This window comes from Rhinolophus hipposideros, assembly GCF_964194185.1.
Source record: "Rhinolophus hipposideros genome assembly, chromosome: 10".
Lineage (NCBI taxonomy): Eukaryota > Metazoa > Chordata > Mammalia > Chiroptera > Rhinolophidae > Rhinolophus > Rhinolophus hipposideros.
Genome location: NC_138056.1, coordinates 12,281,573 through 12,303,354, shown reverse-complemented (window position 1 = coordinate 12,303,354; position 21,782 = coordinate 12,281,573). Strand labels below are relative to the sequence as shown.

Here is a 21,782-nt window from a genome sequence, read left to right as displayed (position 1 = left end):
CCCAAATATGAGTGAAATCATAGCGTTCTCGACTTTGTCTAACTTATTTGTTTAGCATGATAAGCTCAAGATTGTATTTTCTAATGATATGGGGTCTTATTGGAGAATGAAATACATTACCTTCTTCCATGAATGGAGAGGGGATCAGAGGTAAAAGTCAACTTTTTCAAGGCAGTGGCGGGGTGGCCGGTTAGCTCAGTTTGTTAGAGCATGGTGCTAATAACACCAAGGTTGCCAGTTCGATCCTCCTGCATGGGCCATTGTGAACTGCGCCCTCCTTAAAAAAAAAATTTAAAAAATAATGCAGTGGCCATTTCTAGTTTCCTGAGAAGTCTTACAGTGGGTTAGAAAAGCAAGCTGGGTTTCCTACTGCGGCAGCTGTTCTCAGGGCGATAATTGATACTCATCAACTTACTCCTCCAGTCAGCTGGGCTTGATCTCCCTTCATTTGCTCTCAGTTGCATAACTGCTTAGGTGACACTCACCTCTACCTCAAAGGGATTTGACTCTTCCTTGCTTTGCCCTTGTCAGTGAATCCTACAGAAGACTAGCAGTTTCCACCATCACATAATAAATGATTTGGAGCAGCACCCTCACATACAGTATATGTTATCTCCCATCAAGTGTTGTGTCTGTTGCCTACTGGTAAGAGATGTGAATAGAAAACTTTTTGTTATTGTTCTTCAGGAAGTCTCTGTATCCCCTAGACACAGGACTCCTAAGGACTCCATCCATGTGACAGTCTCCTGAAATTTCACAGTTTATCTTCCACTGTCTGCCTTGTGTGAACTGAATAGGATATAAATTACATATTACTGTATACTGACAAACAGCAGTAAGCCAAAAATTAGTTGCTTATAACCACAAAATTTTATTCAAAATTTAGTAGTTTAAAATCACAAAACAAAAGTATGGGGCTGGTATAAAAATAGACACATAGCTCAATAGAGCAGAATGAAGGGCCCAGAAATAAACCCTGAATCATATAGTCAACTAATAGTTGACAAAGGATTCAGGACTGCTCAATGGGCAAAAGAAAGATGCTGGATAAACATGTGCAGAAGAATAAAATGGACCCTTATTTTACACCACTCACAAAAGTTAACTCAGAATATATTTAAAACTTAAATGGAAGACCTGAAACCATAAAATTCCTGGAAGTAACAGGGAAAGACTCCTTGCATCAGTCTTAGCAATAAGTTTTTGGACATGACATCAAAGGCACGAGCAACAAAAGCAAAAATCAACAAGTAGGACTATATCAAACTATAAAGCTTTGGCACAACAAATCAACAGAATGAGAAGTCGTCTTATCGAATGAGAGGAAATATTTGCAAACCTCTATTTGAAAAGAGGTTAATATCCAAAGTATGTAAAGAACTTATATGATTCAGTACCAAAAAGCAAATAACCTAATTTAAAATAGGCTAAGGTCCTAAACAGACATTTTTCTAAAGACATACAAATGACAACAAAGGTACATAAAAAAGGTGCTCAAAATCGCTAATCATTAGGGAAATACAAATCAAAACTGTAATGAGATAATACCTCAGGCCTGTTAGCATGACTATCATCAAAAAGATGATAAGAAGTCTTGCACTTTGAATGTACAAGATCAAAGTGCCAGCAAGGTTGGTTTCTAGTGAGGACTCTCTCTTTGGCTTATAGAAGGCCACCTTGTTTCTGTGTACTCACGTGGTCTTTCCTATGGTGGGTGCGGGGGTTAGGGGGTAGGAGGAGGAGAGGGAGGGAGAGAGAGAGAGAGAGAGAGAGAGAGAGAGAGAGACAGAGAGAGAGAGAGAGAGAGAGAGAGAGACAGAGAGAGAGAAAATGCTATAATGGAAATATCCTTGTAATGACATGAATCAAGAAATAGAACACTGCTATCACCTACAAAATCGAAGATCTGTCCCTTCCTGTCCTCACTCCTTCCCTTCCCCTAGAATGAGTTATCCTATTGACCTTTATTGGTAATAGCAGCCGTTCTGGTACCTTAGGCTAAGTATAATCTATCTTGTTCATTACAGAGTGTCCTCATGGGTAAAATAAGGACCCAATGTCCATCCCATAGGGTCCTTGTGAAGATTAAATGAGAACACTTCATATATGATCCATAGCAAACCCTCAATGTGCATTTATTACGATTTATTTTGCTCACACGGCACATGAAAATTAGCTCAATCTTTGGATACAAATGTGACAAGAGAAAAGGGAGAAAGAAAGCCATACAGAAATGCTATAAGTACTTGGGGGGATTAAAACATGATAAACCGACACTTTTCTTTTCCAAATAATTTTTTGAAAAACTTTGTAAAGCCACGCAAAATACTATTAAACGTTATAAGTTTATTATTGTTTGTGAAATCTACCTAATACTTAGAAATAAACTAAAACTCATGTAAATTCTCTCAGAGAATGCAATAAAGACATTTTTGGAGGAGAGATGAAGGCCACTGGCTACCATAAGGAGCAGGTCTGTTTTTTACTCCTCATTTCGTTTATGGAGGTTATAAAAAGGATAAGGTATTTAAAGCAAAAGCACCTCACATTTGTCTTCATCACAAAATTCTCTGAGGAAAGTTCAGGGGAATTCAGTCACTGGAGCCCAGGAGGCGTGTCTAATGACCGAGATTCCTAAGTTGCAAGCACAGTTAATTGTGGCTTACATACTATTTATAATCTAGATTCTATCCTAGCAGCATGCAGTTCTGATAACTTGGATCTAAAGGAAATCCAGTTGGTGAGCTTATGATTTGGGAGGGTTATTCCAAACGTCTTGCAAGGAATAGTCAATGCTCTAGAATAAAATGCAGCTTTACAATGTATTCTCTCTACAATGAAGTTGCTATGTAGCTAATCATGTGAGCCTGGACGTCTCTAAGCATAATTTTAGTGCTGAAAATATAGGTTGTGATTTGACTTGTTTGAATATTAAAATTATTCCACTTGTCTTGAAACTGTTGCTCTGAGCATGAGACCTCTCATTGCTTATGTGAACGTTGGTTGAGTGACAGGTGTCAGTTATCAAAATGATACAAGGGTTTTTTGTTTGTTTGTTTTTGATTTTTTTCCTATGAATGGCTACGAAACTATGCTGAGTGAAATGTGAATTCAAGAAGCTGAAATGACATATTCTGAATAACAGGTGAATGACCAGAATTTCAATGAGGAAAGAGAGACGACCATGAAAGGAAGGAATAGGAATAAATTGACAATTGAAATGGAAGCCTATGTGTGGTGAACTATTTCTCCTTCCTTTCCAATTTCCTGCCTGAATGTGTGATATCAATTGAATATATTTTTGCCTTCATTGTATAAAAACCAGATTTGCTACCAGTTAAAGTAAACACAAGCATCTTCTCTGAATTTCATAGACTAGTTTTTTTTGAGATTAGGGCACGATAAATTCAAGGAGTTGGCAGTTGGAGCTATGATATGACATTCTAAAGGGACAGGCAGACAGTGACAGAGAAATGATGCCTAGCTAAACAGCAAATTTCAAATAAAAAGAAATCATTATCTGAAATTTGTAAAAAATTAACAAAGCATTGACTAAGTATAACAGCAATTCACTAGTTACCAAGAAAGTGAGACAACCCAAATTGAAAGGACAAATAAGCTCCCTGCAGTAACCAGTACCATGCTCACTATTTTCTTCTCCAAAAAAGAAGTTGGCTCAAGAGTTAAGTTAATCAAGGACCCTACGCAGGTCACTAAAAATCATCTGGAAGTATCTCAAATTTTGAGTCTCTGTTTACCTTATCTCTATTTACTTTGTTGCCTGCCCTTGTTGCCTGTAATAATTGTGATGGTAATGAGTTTGATTATCGAATATTTTATTTATATATCATTTGAAATCATTGAAGTGATTTATTTTAATCATTCAACAAACATTTACTGATTATTGGTCAAATGAATGGTAGCCTGTATTTGACAAGAGGTAGAACAAAGGTAATCTAATTGGAAATAGTTTTTGCGCCCCTATCATGTACTAAGTGACATACACTTTATCTGGTTAATTCTCCCAACAGTATTGGGAGATGTACTCATCAGCAATATGATGATTTGAGAAAAGACAGTATTTGCCCAAAATCACACAGATCAGGGAGAAATGGCTAGAATTCAAAATGAAATTTGTGTAAGTGTTTCTTAATATTTCAAGGCAGAACATAAGACAGTCTCTCTACCTTTGTGGAATTTAGGTTCGTGCAAATTAAGGGTGTATAGAGTTTACTTTGGGATAGATTAACAAGTGAAATATTGAGGTCAGTGAGACCCGTTGTTTTAAGTACTAATAGTATGAAATCTTTATTGAGTACACACTGCATCAGAAACTGCTAAGGGCATAACGTTTTGCTACATGAGATGTATATGATTTTAGATCTTGACTATTAATTAATTTCTGTATGACTCTCTTCTTTTGTAAAATGGATTTACTATTAATATTTACTTCTTAGTGTTATTGTGAGGATTAGAAAAAGTTAATGCCTATAAAATGTTTAGAAGAATGTTAGGCACATGAGAATGCTGAAATTGTAAGCTAATATGAGACTGATTAGACCTACTTACTGATAGTGTAGTTAAGTAACCTACTGAGGTCATGTGATCATTCAAAACAAAACTCGAATATAAACCCAAGCAATTTCATTTCATTATGTTCCAGGTTTTTCAAATCTTTGAACAATAGCAGAGAGTGCAAGGGTTATGCAAAATCTTAACTGAAGCATATTTTATAAATCATCAAGACTAGATTTATCATTTTAAAGATAGAAACTCTAGAATAAGTGCATACAAGTCCCTAAAGTAAATGTAGAGCTGTAGCAGAGGATAAATTACAATCTCTTTTTTTCTAGCGGTTGTTCTACCAGAGGGAATATTTGTGGCAGCAGTGGCATCACTCCTGTCTGAGAGCGTGAGGAGATTCAGTACAATTTATTCGTGTATGTGAGTGTAACTTTTTTACTTTTTATGAATGGGCTCCATATGTAGAAGAGACAAACAAATTGAGTTAACACAGTTTTGTTTGATTATGACCCATTATTTTTATAGACTTAGAGAATTTGGCTTAATTTTTTTATCTCTTTGTCATTTGCATATCAAAATTAGAATGGCTGAAATGGTTCAAGGGCAGTAACTTTAGAGGTTATCTGGTTTTCCATGATATAATTAGGTAACTGTGGAAAAGTGGAATTGTTAACATCAATTTATTCTGTGGCTTTGACTCTACATAGACTCTGCTTTCAACTTCTGGTTTACTAAATTCCAGTTAGGTGTTCTACATATACTTTATCAGAAAAGCCTCAAGTACTTTTTTCCTCTCTAAAGTATTATTGCTCTGAACTAAATACCACACTCATTTGCATACATTTTATGTTTTTAAATATCTATATACATTTTTAAATTTGAAATTCATAACTGTGATTTACTTAGGAGAAAAATTATTTCTCTATATTTTAGATAAAGAAAAGTGTTGAAAGATATAAAGTTAGGAGTTCACATTTAAAATTGATGACTGAGTCAAGAATAGAAAGTAGAGATCTCACACTGTAAAATTGAGAAGCTAGAAACGTAGGTGGTAGTTCGTACATGGTAAACCACAAGTGTATGGGGAAGCTGAAATGAAAAAGAGGAGATTGACAAGAAGGGAAATAAAGCATTATCTGTGGTCCTGAGGATGGAGAAAATTGGAGATTCAAACACATACTTAGCAAAATTGTTTGGTTAGAAGATCTGACCACATTTAATTCTCAGGAAAATTAATTTTGTGTCAAATGAAGACAGAATGATTGGCTTTGCCTGAGTATTCTAACAACCTTAGTTTCTTCAGCAGCCTAACTGAATGTATGAATCAAAATTCTCTGCTTTCATTTTGGAGAAGGAAGTGAAAAAAACTCAGGTGGGTGTTATTTCCATTTACATGATTAAAATAATGCTTTTGTTTATGTCCATTCAAATGAACAAGCAATTACTTTAAGAGTAAATTTTAACACCAATATTTTAAATGTTATTTAAAAAATAGTATATTTATTTATAAGTAAGGAAATAGTTACATGGTATAATTGAAGGTATGAAACCTGACTTTTCAATGGCTTCTCTAGAAGCTAATACTAAATCTTAAAATTGCACCATAGAGATAAGTTTCATTTGTTTTAAAGCTCTATTGCAATGGAATGTTTTATTTGGAAGGTGACACAATTAATTTGTAAAAGAGAGTGATAAGGAGAGAATTTAAAAATCAATTGATGAATAAGTTCCCCAAATTAATTTTCAGAAAACCCTGAGGCCATCTTGTGGTTACCAGCTGCTTCCTAATCCCTTCACCTTTCCCCTTATCCCCAACCCCCCTCCGCCCCCTCCCATCTAACAACTCTCGGTTTTTTCTTTGTGCCCTCAAAACTGTCTCTGATTAGTTCAATTGATGAGATAATATAACTACAAGATTAGGGCAGAGATATATCACAAATTTTAAGAAAGTGTGATGAGTATTAATGATAGAACTTGGGGTCAAAAATTATAGTAAAGAGAATTGGACCATGTGGTTACCAGTTTTGCATTATTTTTTCATCAGCACTGAGACGCAAGCTAAATTAGTAGAAGCTATGATCAATCCCTACTGAATTGACTACATTTTAATACATCAAGTCCTGTGGGTTTAATATAATTAATAAATAGTAAAGAAATTCAACCTACCCTTATTATGCTATACATTTTCTATATACTTTTAATTAAAATACCTCTCTTTAGAACTAGGGGGTTTGACTAGTAGATCTCAAAGTTTGCTTTCTGTTCAAAATAATTTTATGATTTTAAAATTGCATTTTCTGGGGTGGCCGGTTAGTTCAGTTGGTTAGATCCGGGTATTGATAACACTAAAGTTGTTGGGTGGTTACTGCGTGGGCCACTGTGAGCTACGCCCTCCTTAAAAAAAAAAAATTAAAATAATTGCATTTTCTATATGGGAGTCATGTTTAGTGGACTTTTATTGACAACTTTAGATTACTGATTTGGTAACACTGACCTTAAGAGAAAATCAGCAATGAATACTTCTGTGGTTAATAAATCAATGACCATTTATTGATTTGTTTGAATTTCATGACCATTTTGTGACAAAGTCCTGGAAGGTTTCCTCATTTCACAAATGAGATAACTTGAATTCAAAGAAGTAAAGTGATTGGTACCCTGATTCACACACTGGTATAATAAGTAATAGAACTTGGGTCGCCACTGTTCGTCTTCACATAAACCTTTTCCCACATACTTCCCATAAACTTTTTCTATGAATCATGTATGTCAAGATTCTTTATGGGTTTGGAAAAAGGCATAAATTGGACATATATAGAAAAGAAATTCAAACTTTGATTCAAACCACTAAGAAGAAATTGACTTGCATAATAGGATACAGCGAGTCGAGAGCAAAACCATGAAGGTATAACTGCCATCTGCTCCTCTTTTTAAATTTTAACTGCTTTATTCTGCCATTCATTTAAGTATATGATTTTTATTGACGTCCCTATAGAAATATTATACTTCTATTATAAAATGTCAGCATTTTACTGTCACAAATCACTAAGAAAAAAGTAAACAAGCAATCAAAAAATTATGCAGACCAATTGCGTGGACTTCTTGCAGAAAGATTTTACCTTCCACTATATAAATATAGATGTATCATTTTATAAATCTTTAAATATTTTTCTATATCATTCTAAAATTATTTTGAGATAGTATGTATTCTACTAGTGATGACTGTTAAATTTTATATTCATTTCTATGTCATTGAACAAAAACTTTGTATGCCTTACACTCGTGTCTTTAACAAATCTGAGTTTGAAAGGATCCAGAGTAATGTCGTTTCCAAGGATTTAGTTGTATATTCTTTTAGAATTGGAAAATATTTGGAAGCTAACGATAATTTAAAAATGTTTTTTAATTAAAATTTATTGGGGTGACAATGGTTAGTAAAATTACGTAGGTTTCAAGTGTACAGTTCTACATATCATATTGTGTGTTCAACACTCAGTCAGTTCTCCTTCCATCACCACATGGTTGGTCCTGTTTACCTTCATCTATTACCCCCTTCTTCCCTTACCCTCTGGTAACCACTAAACTATTGTGTATGTCTATGAGTTTTTGTGTCTGTATTTGTTTCTCTTGTTGCTTTGTTGCTTTCAGTTTTATATCTCACATGTCAGTGAAACCATATGGTTCTCGACATTTTCTGACTTATTTCACTTAGCATAACAATCTCAAGTTTCATCCATATTGTCACAAATGGCACTATTTCATCTTTTGATTGATTGAGTGCATTCATTTTTATTAATGTTGAAATTGAATATAATGTCCTGAAAGACCAACATAGAAATCATCATGAGACTATTTAGAAAAAGGAATTATTAAAATTGAATATTAATTTGGGAAATTATATCCATTAAACATAACTTCATGATGTTAGTATTATCATCAATATTCTTTATGAACATTTCTTACATTGACGTATGCATTATGTCTTTTCAGAGAACTGTTAATGCATTTTTACTGCCCTGGACCATGGAAAATAGGAGTAATGTCACTGTGTTTATTCTCTTGGGACTGTCTCAAAACAAGGACATTGAAATCCTTTGCTTTGTATTATTTTTACTTTGCTACATTGCTATTTGGATGGGGAATTTGCTTATAATGATTTCTATCATATGCAGTCTGCTAATTGACCAACCCATGTATTTCTTCCTTAATTACCTTTCACTCGCCGACCTTTGCTATACATCAACAGTGATGCCCAAACTAATGAGTGATTTACTGAAAAAAAGGAAGACCATTTCCTACAATAACTGCATGACACAGCTTTTCATCCTTCACTTCCTTGGTGGCATAGAGATCTTTATCCTCACGGGGATGGCCTATGACCGCTATGTGGCCATCTGTAAGCCGCTGCACTATGCGGTCATCATGAACAAGCAAAAGTGTAATATGATCATCATAGCTTGTTGTACTGGGGGATTTATACACGCTGCCGGCCTGTGTCTTCTCACCATTTTTTTACCATTCTGTGGCCCCAATGAGATAGATCATTACTTCTGTGATGTGTATCCTTTGCTGAAATTGGCATGCACCGACACATACAGAATTGGTGTCTTGGTAACTGTTAATTCAGGTCTGATTGCTCTGGTGATTTTTGTGATTTTGATGGTGTCTTATTTTATGATTTTTTACACCATCAGGGCTTACCCTGCAGAGTGCCGTACCAAAGCGCTTTCCACTTGCAGTTCTCACATCACAGTTGTGGTCCTGTTTTTTGTGCCTGTCTTCTTTATTTATATTAGACCAGCCACAACTTTTCCAGAAGATAAGGTGTTTGCTCTTTTCTACACCATCATTGCTCCCTTGTTCAACCCTCTAATCTACACACTCAGAAACATGGAGATGAAGAATGCTTTGAGGAAAGTATGGTGCCAGAAACCATTTTTGATTGGAAGGCAAATCAACTGAAAGTCACTTTCCCTCCTCATTGCATACGCTGTTCAAATGATGTTTGCTTGATTTAAGTTTACTAAACAAGGAACTTTGCTGTAATAAAAAATAATCATAGACATTGGTGTCAGTTCATTAATATTGTAATTTACTTTAACGTACTTTCTGTTTTGATCTGTTTCTTATTTACAGCTTCCTCTAATAATTTGAGACATCATTTCTTTGTTCAAGTTCTGTTGCAATTTTCTTTGATTTTTTTCCCTTTAGATTTTATGTATAAGTTTCTAACTGGAGCTCATCTTTTTAATCTACCTGTATTCCGGTTCCATGAATAAGTCTCCAAATGTACATAAGCTATACTCATATTGATCCTCCTAGACCTAGAGGGTCCATATAACCTTGTCATCCTCCCTGCATTCTCATCAAAAAGGAGTATCAGAAATTCACACAGTTCATGACTATCTACATTCATCACAACAATTTAAAAAGCAACAGTTGTCTCTGTGGAGTCTAAACAATAAAAATATTTATGTAATAAATAATGGTTATGAAAATTGGAAGAGTTTTTCTATTGATTTTAATAAAATCATGTTAAAATAAGTTTTAATAATTATAGACAAATTTGCCAGAAAAATCCACTTTCTATAGTAACAAAGTGGTAGTATTGGTAATAAATAGGGTAGCCATATAATTTATTGTCCAAACTGAGCCACACTAGAGTATAAAAGAGGCAGTGTAATTCTAATTATATAGAAATAATAGACATTAATGGGATTGTATAAGAAAAGTAAGATGTCTGACTACTTTGAAATGTCTGAGAACTATGGCATTGTAGAATCTTCACTTACTAGTACTTGGACCAATGGGATTGTAAAAACAAATGAAAATGCTGGTGCTGAAATTACTTGATCTAGAGCATGCTTAAATTTATTTTTTCTCATTACCATCAAAATGAGAACTACAAATTTCTTGTTTGTAGAGAACTTCTGTGCATCTAGATAGCCTAGAATTGAAGTCTTTAAATAATTGATTAAATCAAAATTTTATTAATTATTTAATAAAATAAGACTCATTGGACACCATAAAACAACAAAATGGAATGGAGTAAGTCATTATATTGCACAGGTGAAGGAGAAAAAGTGAACACAGACTGAATACATAAATGAATACATAAATGGAAAGGCAAAATAAATGTCATAGCACAGTGTATGATGAAAATTTTTTGAGAAGTTCAAATGGAGAAATATAATTGGAGATTTATCCTTAAAAGAGCCATGTTTGGAAGGCAGCGGTGCTCACCACTACACCCAGGGTAAAGGGGGTCAAATATATGGTGATGGAAGGAGAACTGACTCTGGATGGTGAACACACAATTCAATATATAGATGATGTATTATACAATTGTACACTTGATATACAATTGTATATATTAATAATATATATTAATAATTTTACTATATATATTATCTATATGTTATCTATATATTAATAATTTTACTAGTGAAGTTGAGAATATTTTCACGTATCTGTTTGCTGTTCATATGTCTTATTGGGAGAAATATCTGCTCAGGTTCTCTGTCCATTTTTAAATTGGATTGTTTGTTTTTTGTTGTTGAGTTGTATGAGTTCCTTATATATTTTGGATGTTAGCCCCTTATTGGAGGGGCTGTTGGCAAATACCTTCTCCCATTTGGTTGGTTATCTCTTTATTTTGTTGATGGTTTCTTTTGCTGTGCAGAAGCTTTTTAGTTTTACATAGTCCCATTCATTTATTTTTGCTTTTATTTTCCTTGACTTTGAGGTCAAATTCATAAAATTCTCTCTGAACCCAAGGTCCATAAGTTTAGCACCTATGTTTTCTTCTATGCAATCTATTCTTTCAGGTCTTATGTTTAGGTCTTTGGTCCACTTTGAGTTAATTTTGGTATATAGTGATAGATGGCAATCTAGTTTTATTCTTTTGCATGTGGCTCTCCAATTTTCCAGTACCATTTATTGAAGAGGTTTTCTTTTCTTCCTTGTATGTTTTTAGCTCCTTGGTCAAAAATTATCTGCCCACATATATGTGGGTTTATTTCTCATTCTATTCCACTAGTCTATGTGTCTGTTTTCCTGCGAATACCATGATGTTTTGATTATTGTCACTTTATAGTATAAATTGAAGTCAGGGTTTGTGATACCTCCAGCCATGTCCTTTTTTCTCAGGATTGCTTTGGCCATTTTGGGTCTTATGTGATTCCATACAAATCTGATATTTTTTGTTCTATTTCTTTAAAAAATGCCATTGGGATTTTGATGGGATTGCATTACCTCTGTATATTGCTTTGGGTAATGTGGCCATTTTAACTATGTTGATTTTTTCCAATCCATGAATACGGATGTCTTTCCATTTTTTGTGTTTTCTTCAATTTTTAAAAGTGTTTTGTTGCGTCCCGCGCAACGAGAGTTGTGGGGAGCGAGGAGGGCAGTGCAGTGTTAAGAAAAGACAGTAGTCATGAATAGAGTTTAAGCAGACCAAGGGACCCGCAATCTCTAGGACTGGAAGCTTTGAATCGAGCCTTGCATCAGCTTTTATTAGTTTGGTGGGGAAGTAAAAGAGATAAAGCTTATAAATCTCAAGATCTGTGAATCCTATACATCATAATAGGAAACCGATTTAAGTCAATCACCCTTGCCTGCAGACTGCTGGACCGTTAAGTCTCAACTTCCCCAAGGGACAAAACCTACATGCATATGAATAGATGGAGAGCACCTCATCGAATCACTTCCCTTGCAGGTTCTGGGAAGGAATGCAGCCACAAAGGCTGAGGCTTTCCTTAGCCTGAGGAAGGTGGGGGGCTGTGCCCACCTCTGTGAACCCCGTGGGTTCTCCTGTTGGTCTCTATGCGACTGCGTCTGGCTTGAGTTGTTCCTTCCATGAGGAATCTTACTCGTCATTGACTGTCCAGTCATCTTTCTGGGACTAAACAGGGAGGCATAAGGTGCAAACACAAAGGTTTAGCAAAGTCCCTGAAAGGATTGGTCTTACAGACTCTCCTTTCTTTGGGGGCAGGTACAAACGGTTAAGCTGTTGTGTGGCGACAGTGTCTTATAGTTTTCAGTGTGTAAGTCCTTCATATCTTTTGTTTCATTTATTCCTAGGTATTTTATTCTTTTGTTGCAACTGCAAAATATTTTTTTCATTTCTTTTTTTAAAATTTCATTGTTAGTCTATTGGAACACAATGGATTTATGTACATTGATTTGGTATCCTGCAACTTTACTGTGTTTGTTTATTGTTTTTAATAGTGTGTGCATATGCGTGTGTGTGTGCGTGTGTGTTTGTGTTTGTAGTCATTAGGATTTTTTGTATTAAGAAGCTTAACCAGTTATAAAAGTATTCCTCCTATAACACTTTATTCAGAAACGTAATTTCTGAGACTTTACCATACTTGTTTAATTGATGAGTAAGCAAGCAATACAATAGAATGTCTAAGGATACAGAAGTTCAACATGGTATAATTAACATACGAGGTATGATCAAAAGATACAATGAATGTTTAAATAAAAAAATTATTACAGTAAAAGACATTGCCATTACTCCTTCTCAAAATACTACTCGCTTCAAACACACTTATCTCATCTTTCTTGCCACTTTCTGAAGCAGTTCTGGAAGTCCTCTTTTGTGAGTGTCTTCCATTGCGCTGTGGTGGCTGCCTCGATGTCCTGAATCATTTTGACTTTGGAGAAGAGCCAGAAATTGCATGGTGCGAGATCCGGTGAATAAGGTGGATGAGGACACACCATAATGTTTTTATTTCACAGAAATTGCCCTATACCAGAAGTGATGTGTGACACCGAATGTTATTATGATGGAGGATGATTTATGGCACACTTAAAAACACACCTTCTCTCAATCGTAGCTCACACCTGACTGACTGCACAAAACAAGTTGAAACTTATCACACACTGTTACTAGGTTGATGCACTGCTTCCTGAATAAAGATCCCTGCCCTTCTATTGGATGGCAGCAGCATTCACCAAATTGTTTGATCACAACAGAAAGTCTCTATGTCGCACATCACTTCTGGTATGGCAATTTCTGTCAAATAAAAACATTATAGTGTGTCCTCATCCACCTTGTTCACCAGATCTGGCACTGTGTGACTTCTGGCTCTTCCTCAAAGTCAAAATAACCATGAAAGGTAAATATTTTGAATCGATTCAGGACATTGAGGCAGCCACAACAGTGCAACTAAAGACACTCAAGAAAGAGGACTTCCAGAAATGCTTCAGAAAGTGGCAAAAACGATGGGATAAGTGTGTTTGAAGGAATGGGGAATATTTTTTTTTTGTTTGTTTGTGTTGTTTTTTATTTGGTCTTTATGTTATTTTTAGTTTATTGGGGTGACAATTGTTAGTGGAATTACATAGATTTCAGGTGTACAATTCTGTATTACATCATCTATAAGTCCCATAGTGTGTTCATCACCAAGAGTCAGTTCTCCTTCCGTTACCATATATTTGATCCCCCTTACCTTCATCTCCCTCCCCCCATCCCCTAACCCTCTGGTGACCACTAAACTATTGTCTGTGTCTATGAGTTTTTGTTTCTTATTTGTTTGTCTTGTTCTTTTGTTATTTTTGGTTTATATACCACATATCAGTGAAATCATAGGGTTCTCTGCTTTTTCTGTCTGACTTATTTTGCTTAGCATTATACTCTCAAAAGCCATCTATGTTGTCACAAATATTCCTATATCATCTTTTCTTACCACCGAATAGTATTCCATTGTGTATATATACCACAACTTCTTTATCCATTCATCTATCGAAGGACATTTTGGTTGTTTCCATGTCTTGGCCACCGTAAACAAAGCTGCAATGAACATTGGAGCACACGTGTCTTTATGTATAAATGTTTTCAAATTTTTTGGATAGATACCCAGGAGAGGGATTGCTGGGTCATATGGTAATTCTATTCTTAATTTTTTGAGGAACCTCCACACTGCCTTCCATAACTGCTGCACCAGTTTGCATTCGATGGGGAGTATTTTGAGGAAGATTAATGGCAATTATCTTTTACTGTAATAATTTAAAAATAAATTTAGACATTCACCATGTTTTTTGATCACACCTTGTATTTGAGCTACTTAATGTTTCTATAGAATATGACTTTCAACAAAACCAGCATACACGTTTTCCAGTGCCCATAGAAAATTTATCAGTTAATCATTTGCTGGATTATAAAGTAAGTCACAACAAGTTTCAAAGGACTCAAATCATTCAGAATATTTTCTGTGACAAGAACGAATTTAATTTAGAAATCACTAACTTATTCTTTTTTTTTTTTTTTGAGAAACAATTTATTTAAATATACAAGGGTGTAGTTCAAAGTATGTCCAAAAGATGGCAGTACAATAATACTTTGTGTTTCCCTGTACTTCAAATATATTTTTAAAATTTTTTTATTAAAAATACAGCTTACATACAATATTAGTTTCAGGGGTACACCAGTTATTCAACATTCATGTACTTTAAAAAGTGACCACCATGGTAAGTCCAGCAACCATCTGACAACTTACTATGCTATCACAATATTATTGATTATATTCCTCATGCTGTATGTTACATCCCCATGACTTATTTGTTTTATACCTGGAAATTTGGACCTGTTATTCCCCTTCACCTATCCCTCCCTTTTAAAAAAATTTTTCAATTACAGTTGACATTCAATATTATTTTCTATTAGGGGTGTCAATTGTTAGTAAAGTTACATAGATTTCAGGTGTACAATTCTGTAACATGTCATCTATATCTCCTATTATGTGTTCACCACCCAGAGTCAGTTCTCCTTCTTCTACTCTTAAGTCAAGACTGAGAAATGGTCAGACAACTTCAGTTTTATTTCTAAAGGCAAGAATTTCTCTTTAATCCACTGTGGAAGTTCTAACTATTCAGAAAAATCTCCATTAGAGTGAGCTCCAATCTAAATTTCTTTTCCCCCTTTATTTGCAGTGTGAACCTTCTACCTGTGTGTACAAAAGAGTGAACTTATTTTGTCATTTGGGACAGTTTAAGGACAGAGTTGATGAAATGCAAGTTAACTCTTTTAGCAAAAATGAGTCATTTTACCATAATATGGCCATACTGAGAATTTAACAAATATTTTACTTACTGTGATAATAATGATGGTAATGAAATAATTTGAGAAATGTTTGAAAACTTTACTAATTTTCTGAATATGTTTCCTTTGCAATTTACATTTTAAAAATGCATTTATTTAGAATTTCTCTCACTAAGTCTTAAAATACCCCTTCTCGTCCCCTACTCCTAGTCTTCAGAGAGGCTAGTAATTACCTAACACTAATTGAATGATCTCAGATGTGGGCAGAGGGGTCCAATCCTCTAAGGCTGTTGTAAAAAGGGACTATGCTCCCCAGTTACAATAACATCGTATCTGTGGGAGATCACTCGCAATCTTTGCATACTTCCTGGGACTTTGCTCTACTCTTGAGTGTGATTCAGAATGTCCCAGGTGGTGTCCAGGAGAGGTGGACGGCAAGGCAGGATGAAGGGGGACTCTCTTAACACAGTAAGCTAATTGTACTCATTACTCAAGTGTTCTAGACAAGCACAGCGGTGAGGCATACACGTATAGTTGAAATTTAACTTTTTAGCATCAGATCAGCTGGTGTATGGCAAGTGTGATATTGGCTGTCAGTTCTAGATTTGAGTTTACAAAGACTGCACTGCAGATGACGTTGCTTTTCTAGATTTGGTTTTATATTATCTGATATCAGAAAAATTAAGACTTTATTGACAGCTGATTAGACATCTTCCATGTATGGATGCTGAGAGATGAAAGAAATGTATATTTGTACATATATATATATACACACACATATATACGTATATATATATATATACACACACATATGTGTACATATATATATATAATTTAATAGCCTCTATTACTTACATTGAAAACGTCAAATGTCCAAAAGCCTTCCACTTGAGGTAGAATGTGATGACTATTAGCAGTTTTTTGCTCCCACTGAGAACTTCTAGAGAAAAGAGATATGAATTGCAGTTATCACGTAGAATAGAAACTGTCAACTCCCATTTTCAACCAAGAAACTAAGAACTAAAACCTACCTTGCTGTCTACCTTAACATGACTTCGCTATTCTTCTGTTTTCATTAGCGTGACTGAATTTTCACCAGGTGTTTTTTTGCCCAGGGAGAAATTGCTCATTACAGAAATTTCCTGAACAACCTATGGACTCTTCACCAGAAAACATCAACAGACAGTTTACTAAATTTTTTGAATCTCTCACCACCATATCCTTGTCTTCTTGTTTCCACCAGCCAGGACTGCTATCTCTTGACCTCTAGCTAATTCTAATCGAACCCTTGCTTTGAAAGATCCACCTTAAACCAAACTTTCAATTCTTAAATTTTTCCTTGCCTCCTGCCCTTCTCCCTAGAAACACCTAATACTCTGTGAAGTGGTGGTCTTCCTTACTAAGGTAAGCAATAAATTCAGCTTTGTCTTATCAACTGGTTGTGTTGGTATATATAGTTCAAGAATAACCTTTTGAGATATATATATATATATATATATATATATATATATATATATATATATATATATGTATATATATACACACACACACATATATATATATATATACATATATATGTATATGTATGTATATGTATATATTTGATGCTGACAATCATTGACCACATTTCTCTGAAAATCTAGGCAACCTGGCATCAAAGAATACATGTATGGCTTGTGGAAGAGGGCTTCAGCTGAGCTCAGAGAAACTTGCAGTAATTTTGGTAATTGTATAGGATTAGAGTACCAAAATTGGAGACTTGTGTGGCTGAAACACACAGCGATATTCCTTTCACAACATTTACCAATTTCTAAACTTGCTTGGGGTAGAAGATGAAAGATACAAGCCAGAAACCACTGAAACACAAGAGTGGAAATGTTACACTTTCTTCTTTTAAAAAAAAATTTTGTTAAATTTATTGGGGTGATATTGGATAGTAAAATTATATAAGTTTCAAGTGTACGTTTCTGTAATAGATCATCTGTATATTGCATTGTGTTTTCACCACGCAGAATCAGTTCTTCATCCATCACCATATATTTGATCCCCTTTAGCCTCTTCTACCATCACCCCCTTTTACCCTCTGGTAACCACTAAACTGTTGTCTGTGTCTATGAGTTTTTGTTTCTTTGTTTGTCTTCTTTGTGTGTTGCTTTCAGTTCTATATCCCACATGTAAGTGAAGTTATATGGTTCTCTTCTTGTTGAACAGACAAAGAGAGCTCAAGTTCTTAAGTGAAAACCCTGGATTGCCATGCCTTTGGAATAGGGGTAAACTGGAGGTACACTGCCTCTTGCCAAAATCATAAGGAAGGTCCTATCCAGATCAACTTATGCTTGGATTGAGTTTATCAGCCTTAACTTCATTAGTGGAATGATTGACCCTCTTTGGAGGGAGAAATCATCTGGAACATCTCTCATATAGTCACTATATAGCAAATAATAAACAAATCACTTAACACAGGAACAGTCAAGACTTTATGACATCACCAAGATGGATTTATTTCAGAAAGTCAATGTTGATTAATACTTGAAAATCAATTAATTTATTTAAACATATTAACAGATTAAAGAAAAAAGTCATAAGATTATCTCAATAGATGCTGAAAAACTATGTGACAAATTCAATACACATTAAAAATAAAATATTGAATTGAATTAGAAAAAGAAAGGAAACTTTCTCAAGTGGATAAAGGACATCTATGTTAGCTATCTATTGCTGCATAACAAATTACCAAAAACTTAAAAGATTGAACCATACGTATTTAACATCTCACAGTCTGTGGGACACGAGTGTGAGTACAGTTTAGCTGGTTTCTCCACAAAGCTGCAATCAAAGCCTTTGCTGAGGTTGGGTATCACCTGAATGCTTGACTGGGGAAGGATTCCTTTCCATGGCCACTCAAGTTGTTGGCAAAATTCATTTCTTTGCTATTCTAAGAAGAAAGCATCATTTCCTTGCTGGCTATTAGCTGGAGGACTGTCTCCTCACCCCCTAGAGGCTGTCCTCAGTTCCTTGCCACATTGGATCCCAACATCTCTATTTGCTTCATCAAAACCAACAAAAGAAAGAGGATATTTTGGTAAGATATGTTAAAAATGGAAGATGTAAAGAGGTCCATAGCAATTGTGAAGTACAACCAGGCAAATCCCCAGTTTCCAAGGGAATGACTTTTTTTGGCTTTCAGCTCCACCCTCTGGACTCTTGGTCCCAATGTCCGCTGAGTCATCCTTTTTGTGAGATCCAGTCACAGAGTCAGATGAATACTGCCTAGTACATAAAATTTGTTTCAGATGTCGAGACTGATGAAATCACACCCTTCTCTCTAGGGAGAGAAGGGTGGCTCCCAAGGAAGCTCAAAAATGGTTTGAAAGAGCAAAGGAAAAAGACTGGCTTGTGGTTTTCATAGTAGTTAGGGAGGGGGTAGAGCTGGAATGAGGGTTACCATGTGCATTAGTTTCCCATGGCTGCTGTCACGAACTTAATGCTAAAGCAACACCTGCTTTTATTATCTTATGGGCCTGGAGGATGGAAGTGGGAAATTAGTTTTACTGGGCTAAAGTCAAGTTGTTGGCAGGACTGTGTTGCTTCCAGAGGCTCCAGGAGAGGGTATATTCGTTGCTTCTTCCAACTTTTGGTGATTGCTGACATTCCTTGACTTGTATCTGCATCATTTGCATTTCTGCCTCCATAATTACATGCATTCTCCTCTTCTGTGTGTGTCAAATCTCCCTCCAGTTACCTGTTATAAGGATATTTGTAATTGCATTTGGAGCCCACCCAGCAAATCGAGGATAAGCTCCCCATCTCAAGAACTTAATTTAATAATATCTGCAAGGAAACTTTTCTTATAAGGTAGTTTTTTATGTTCCAGAAATTGTGACTTGATATCTTTTGTGGCCATTATTCAGCTCACGACACTCTACATCTGGGCCAAAAGAAGAGCACTTTTTTCTTTCTCTTTTTCTATGAACTTGCCCAGATGAGCAGAAGCAGAAGAGGATGGGGTGGGACTGTGTTCAAACATCAAAAATGGAGTCAGACCCTTTCCTGCCATTCACCCTAATGTTTGACTGATGATGGAAATGGAAGGCAGCTATGCTCACCACTATACCACCAACGCCCGCTGATGATGGAAATGAAGCATGTTTCACTTAATTGAATTGGAACTTGTTTAAGTGAATCACCCTGAAATTGGGAATGGAGATAGAAGTTTCTGTGAGTGCCTTTTTGAAGAGTCCAGTACTATGTATTCTTAGAAGTTAAATGACTTTATCACTATCGATAATATCTGAAACTCTGAAAGAGATAAGAATTGTCTTGGTGAGGTCTTGTATTGTAGTTTTAGTATGCTCAGATATATGTGTGATTTTGATTTATATTTTGGGTATTTATGAAACAACCATGATTTTTTTTAACTCCAAAGGGACAACCTTGGATAAGGAATTATTGTCACTGCCATTATGCACACCAGACAGACCACTGACAATGGTCCAAGAGTCTAATAAGAAGTGAAAAAGGACTGATTATTGTTCGCACAAATCAGTACTGAGATGGCTGTTGAAGTCTGAGCAATTTGGAAGATGGGGTAGATAGACCAGGGCTTTTAAAATAATGACATCAGATACCCAAGTTTCTTTTGTTTTCTTACTTTTCTGTTCTTAGATTTGACTTCTGTAACCTTTCAAGAATGAATGGAAGTGGAAGAAAAAGACACAGCCCTTGCTGACATCCACATTAATCTCATTAGGAAGAACTGAGTCATCTACTCAGCTGGAAGGGAGGCTGGCAAGCTGAGTATTTCAAATCCCCAAACTCTAAAGTTAATTTCTTATGGCATCAAAGATGTAGATTGGTATATACTGAGCTGGTTTACGTCTCTCATATCATTTTATGTGAATGGAGATGTTCACTTTGTCTTGTCTAATCCATTGGTCCTTGGTGACATAAATCAAGTGACATGTACATATGACATATGAGTTGAAGATTTAATAAATTTCATGAAACATTATCAAATGAAATCCACTGATCTTAGTGGGTCAGAAGCAAGCAATAATTTGTGACAACCAAGGCACATGGACAAATACTGAAATACTGCTTTACACTAGCAAAAATCCATTCAAAGTGAATAGGAAAATGGTTTCAAGTGGATTTAATGTGTAATTGGTATTGTTTGGGAATGGGTCTTGTCATTAGTGTAAATTCTCCATCACGTCAAAATAAGCACTGCTTTATATATGATTGTATATAATAGCATCATATTATATATGATGACCTTTGGTATGTATATATTTTGATATACTATGGTATATATGTAACATAATGTAAGTTATGTATATGTAATTGTAATGTAAATTGTATATATAAAATTGTTCATCTAAAGCAGTGGCCATTACCACTTTTTAGCTTACATAGTACTTTTTATCTTCACTTAAGAACCAGTCTTCTTTTACAACTCTTCCAAGGCACTACAGCAAGAATTCTGAAAAGAAATATGAATATATTTACCACAACTTAAATTCTTATTTCTAAAATTTATTACATCTTTGGCAGAGGGTGATTTATTGAATGAGACAATTAGGATAGAGGGGGGTGTTAGGAATTGTATTTCAGAGAAAAGAGCTCTCATGCTATTTTATAGCTTAGTGTCACTATGTTAAAATCTTTTCTGTATCCTCTAAGGACAACATTTTTCATCTCATAAAATTCTTTGATGAAGTAAGCTTTTGTAAAATATAATCACTACTACATTCTTATGGATAATTCTGCTTAATTTTCACAAGTATTTTCTTTAGGAGGACATTATGCCAAAGTTGTTACTATTGTTAAGGAAATGACGTGGCAATAGCCCCAGTGAGAGGTAGGGAAGAGACAACAACTCCTCCACAATGAATCCAGACAGGAATATTCCATGTTCTCTTTCTCATTAAATATATTAGTTGACGATATATGTATTAAAACCACTATTTTGACATAACAGAGAATGCAAGTCTTCAGCAATGGCTCACCAAGTCATATATTGGATCACGCATATATTCAGTGGCCAGAAGACAGAAAATGCTACTATCCAGAACACTGATATAATATAAACATCAGAAAAAAGAAAAATACATGAGAATAATTTTTAATCTTTACTTCAATAAATGTCTGGAGTCCTAGCTGGCAACCATGGACTAGCCCAAGAATTATATGTAAAGTCAGATGACTGTTT

General features: G+C 35.1%; 1 protein-coding gene across 1 annotated transcript; it reads left to right on the top strand.

The window, feature by feature from the left end:
• Window positions 1-8,544: 8,544 nt before the first annotated feature.
• LOC308503365 (olfactory receptor 4P4-like) lies at window positions 8,545-9,483 on the top strand (the record flags this gene model as incomplete). The annotated part of the gene is made up of 1 exon (XM_081062683.1): window positions 8,545-9,483. The coding sequence occupies one exon, from the start codon at window positions 8,545-8,547 to the stop codon at window positions 9,481-9,483; it is 939 nt and encodes a 312-aa protein (XP_080918809.1).
• Window positions 9,484-21,782: the final 12,299 nt, after the last annotated feature.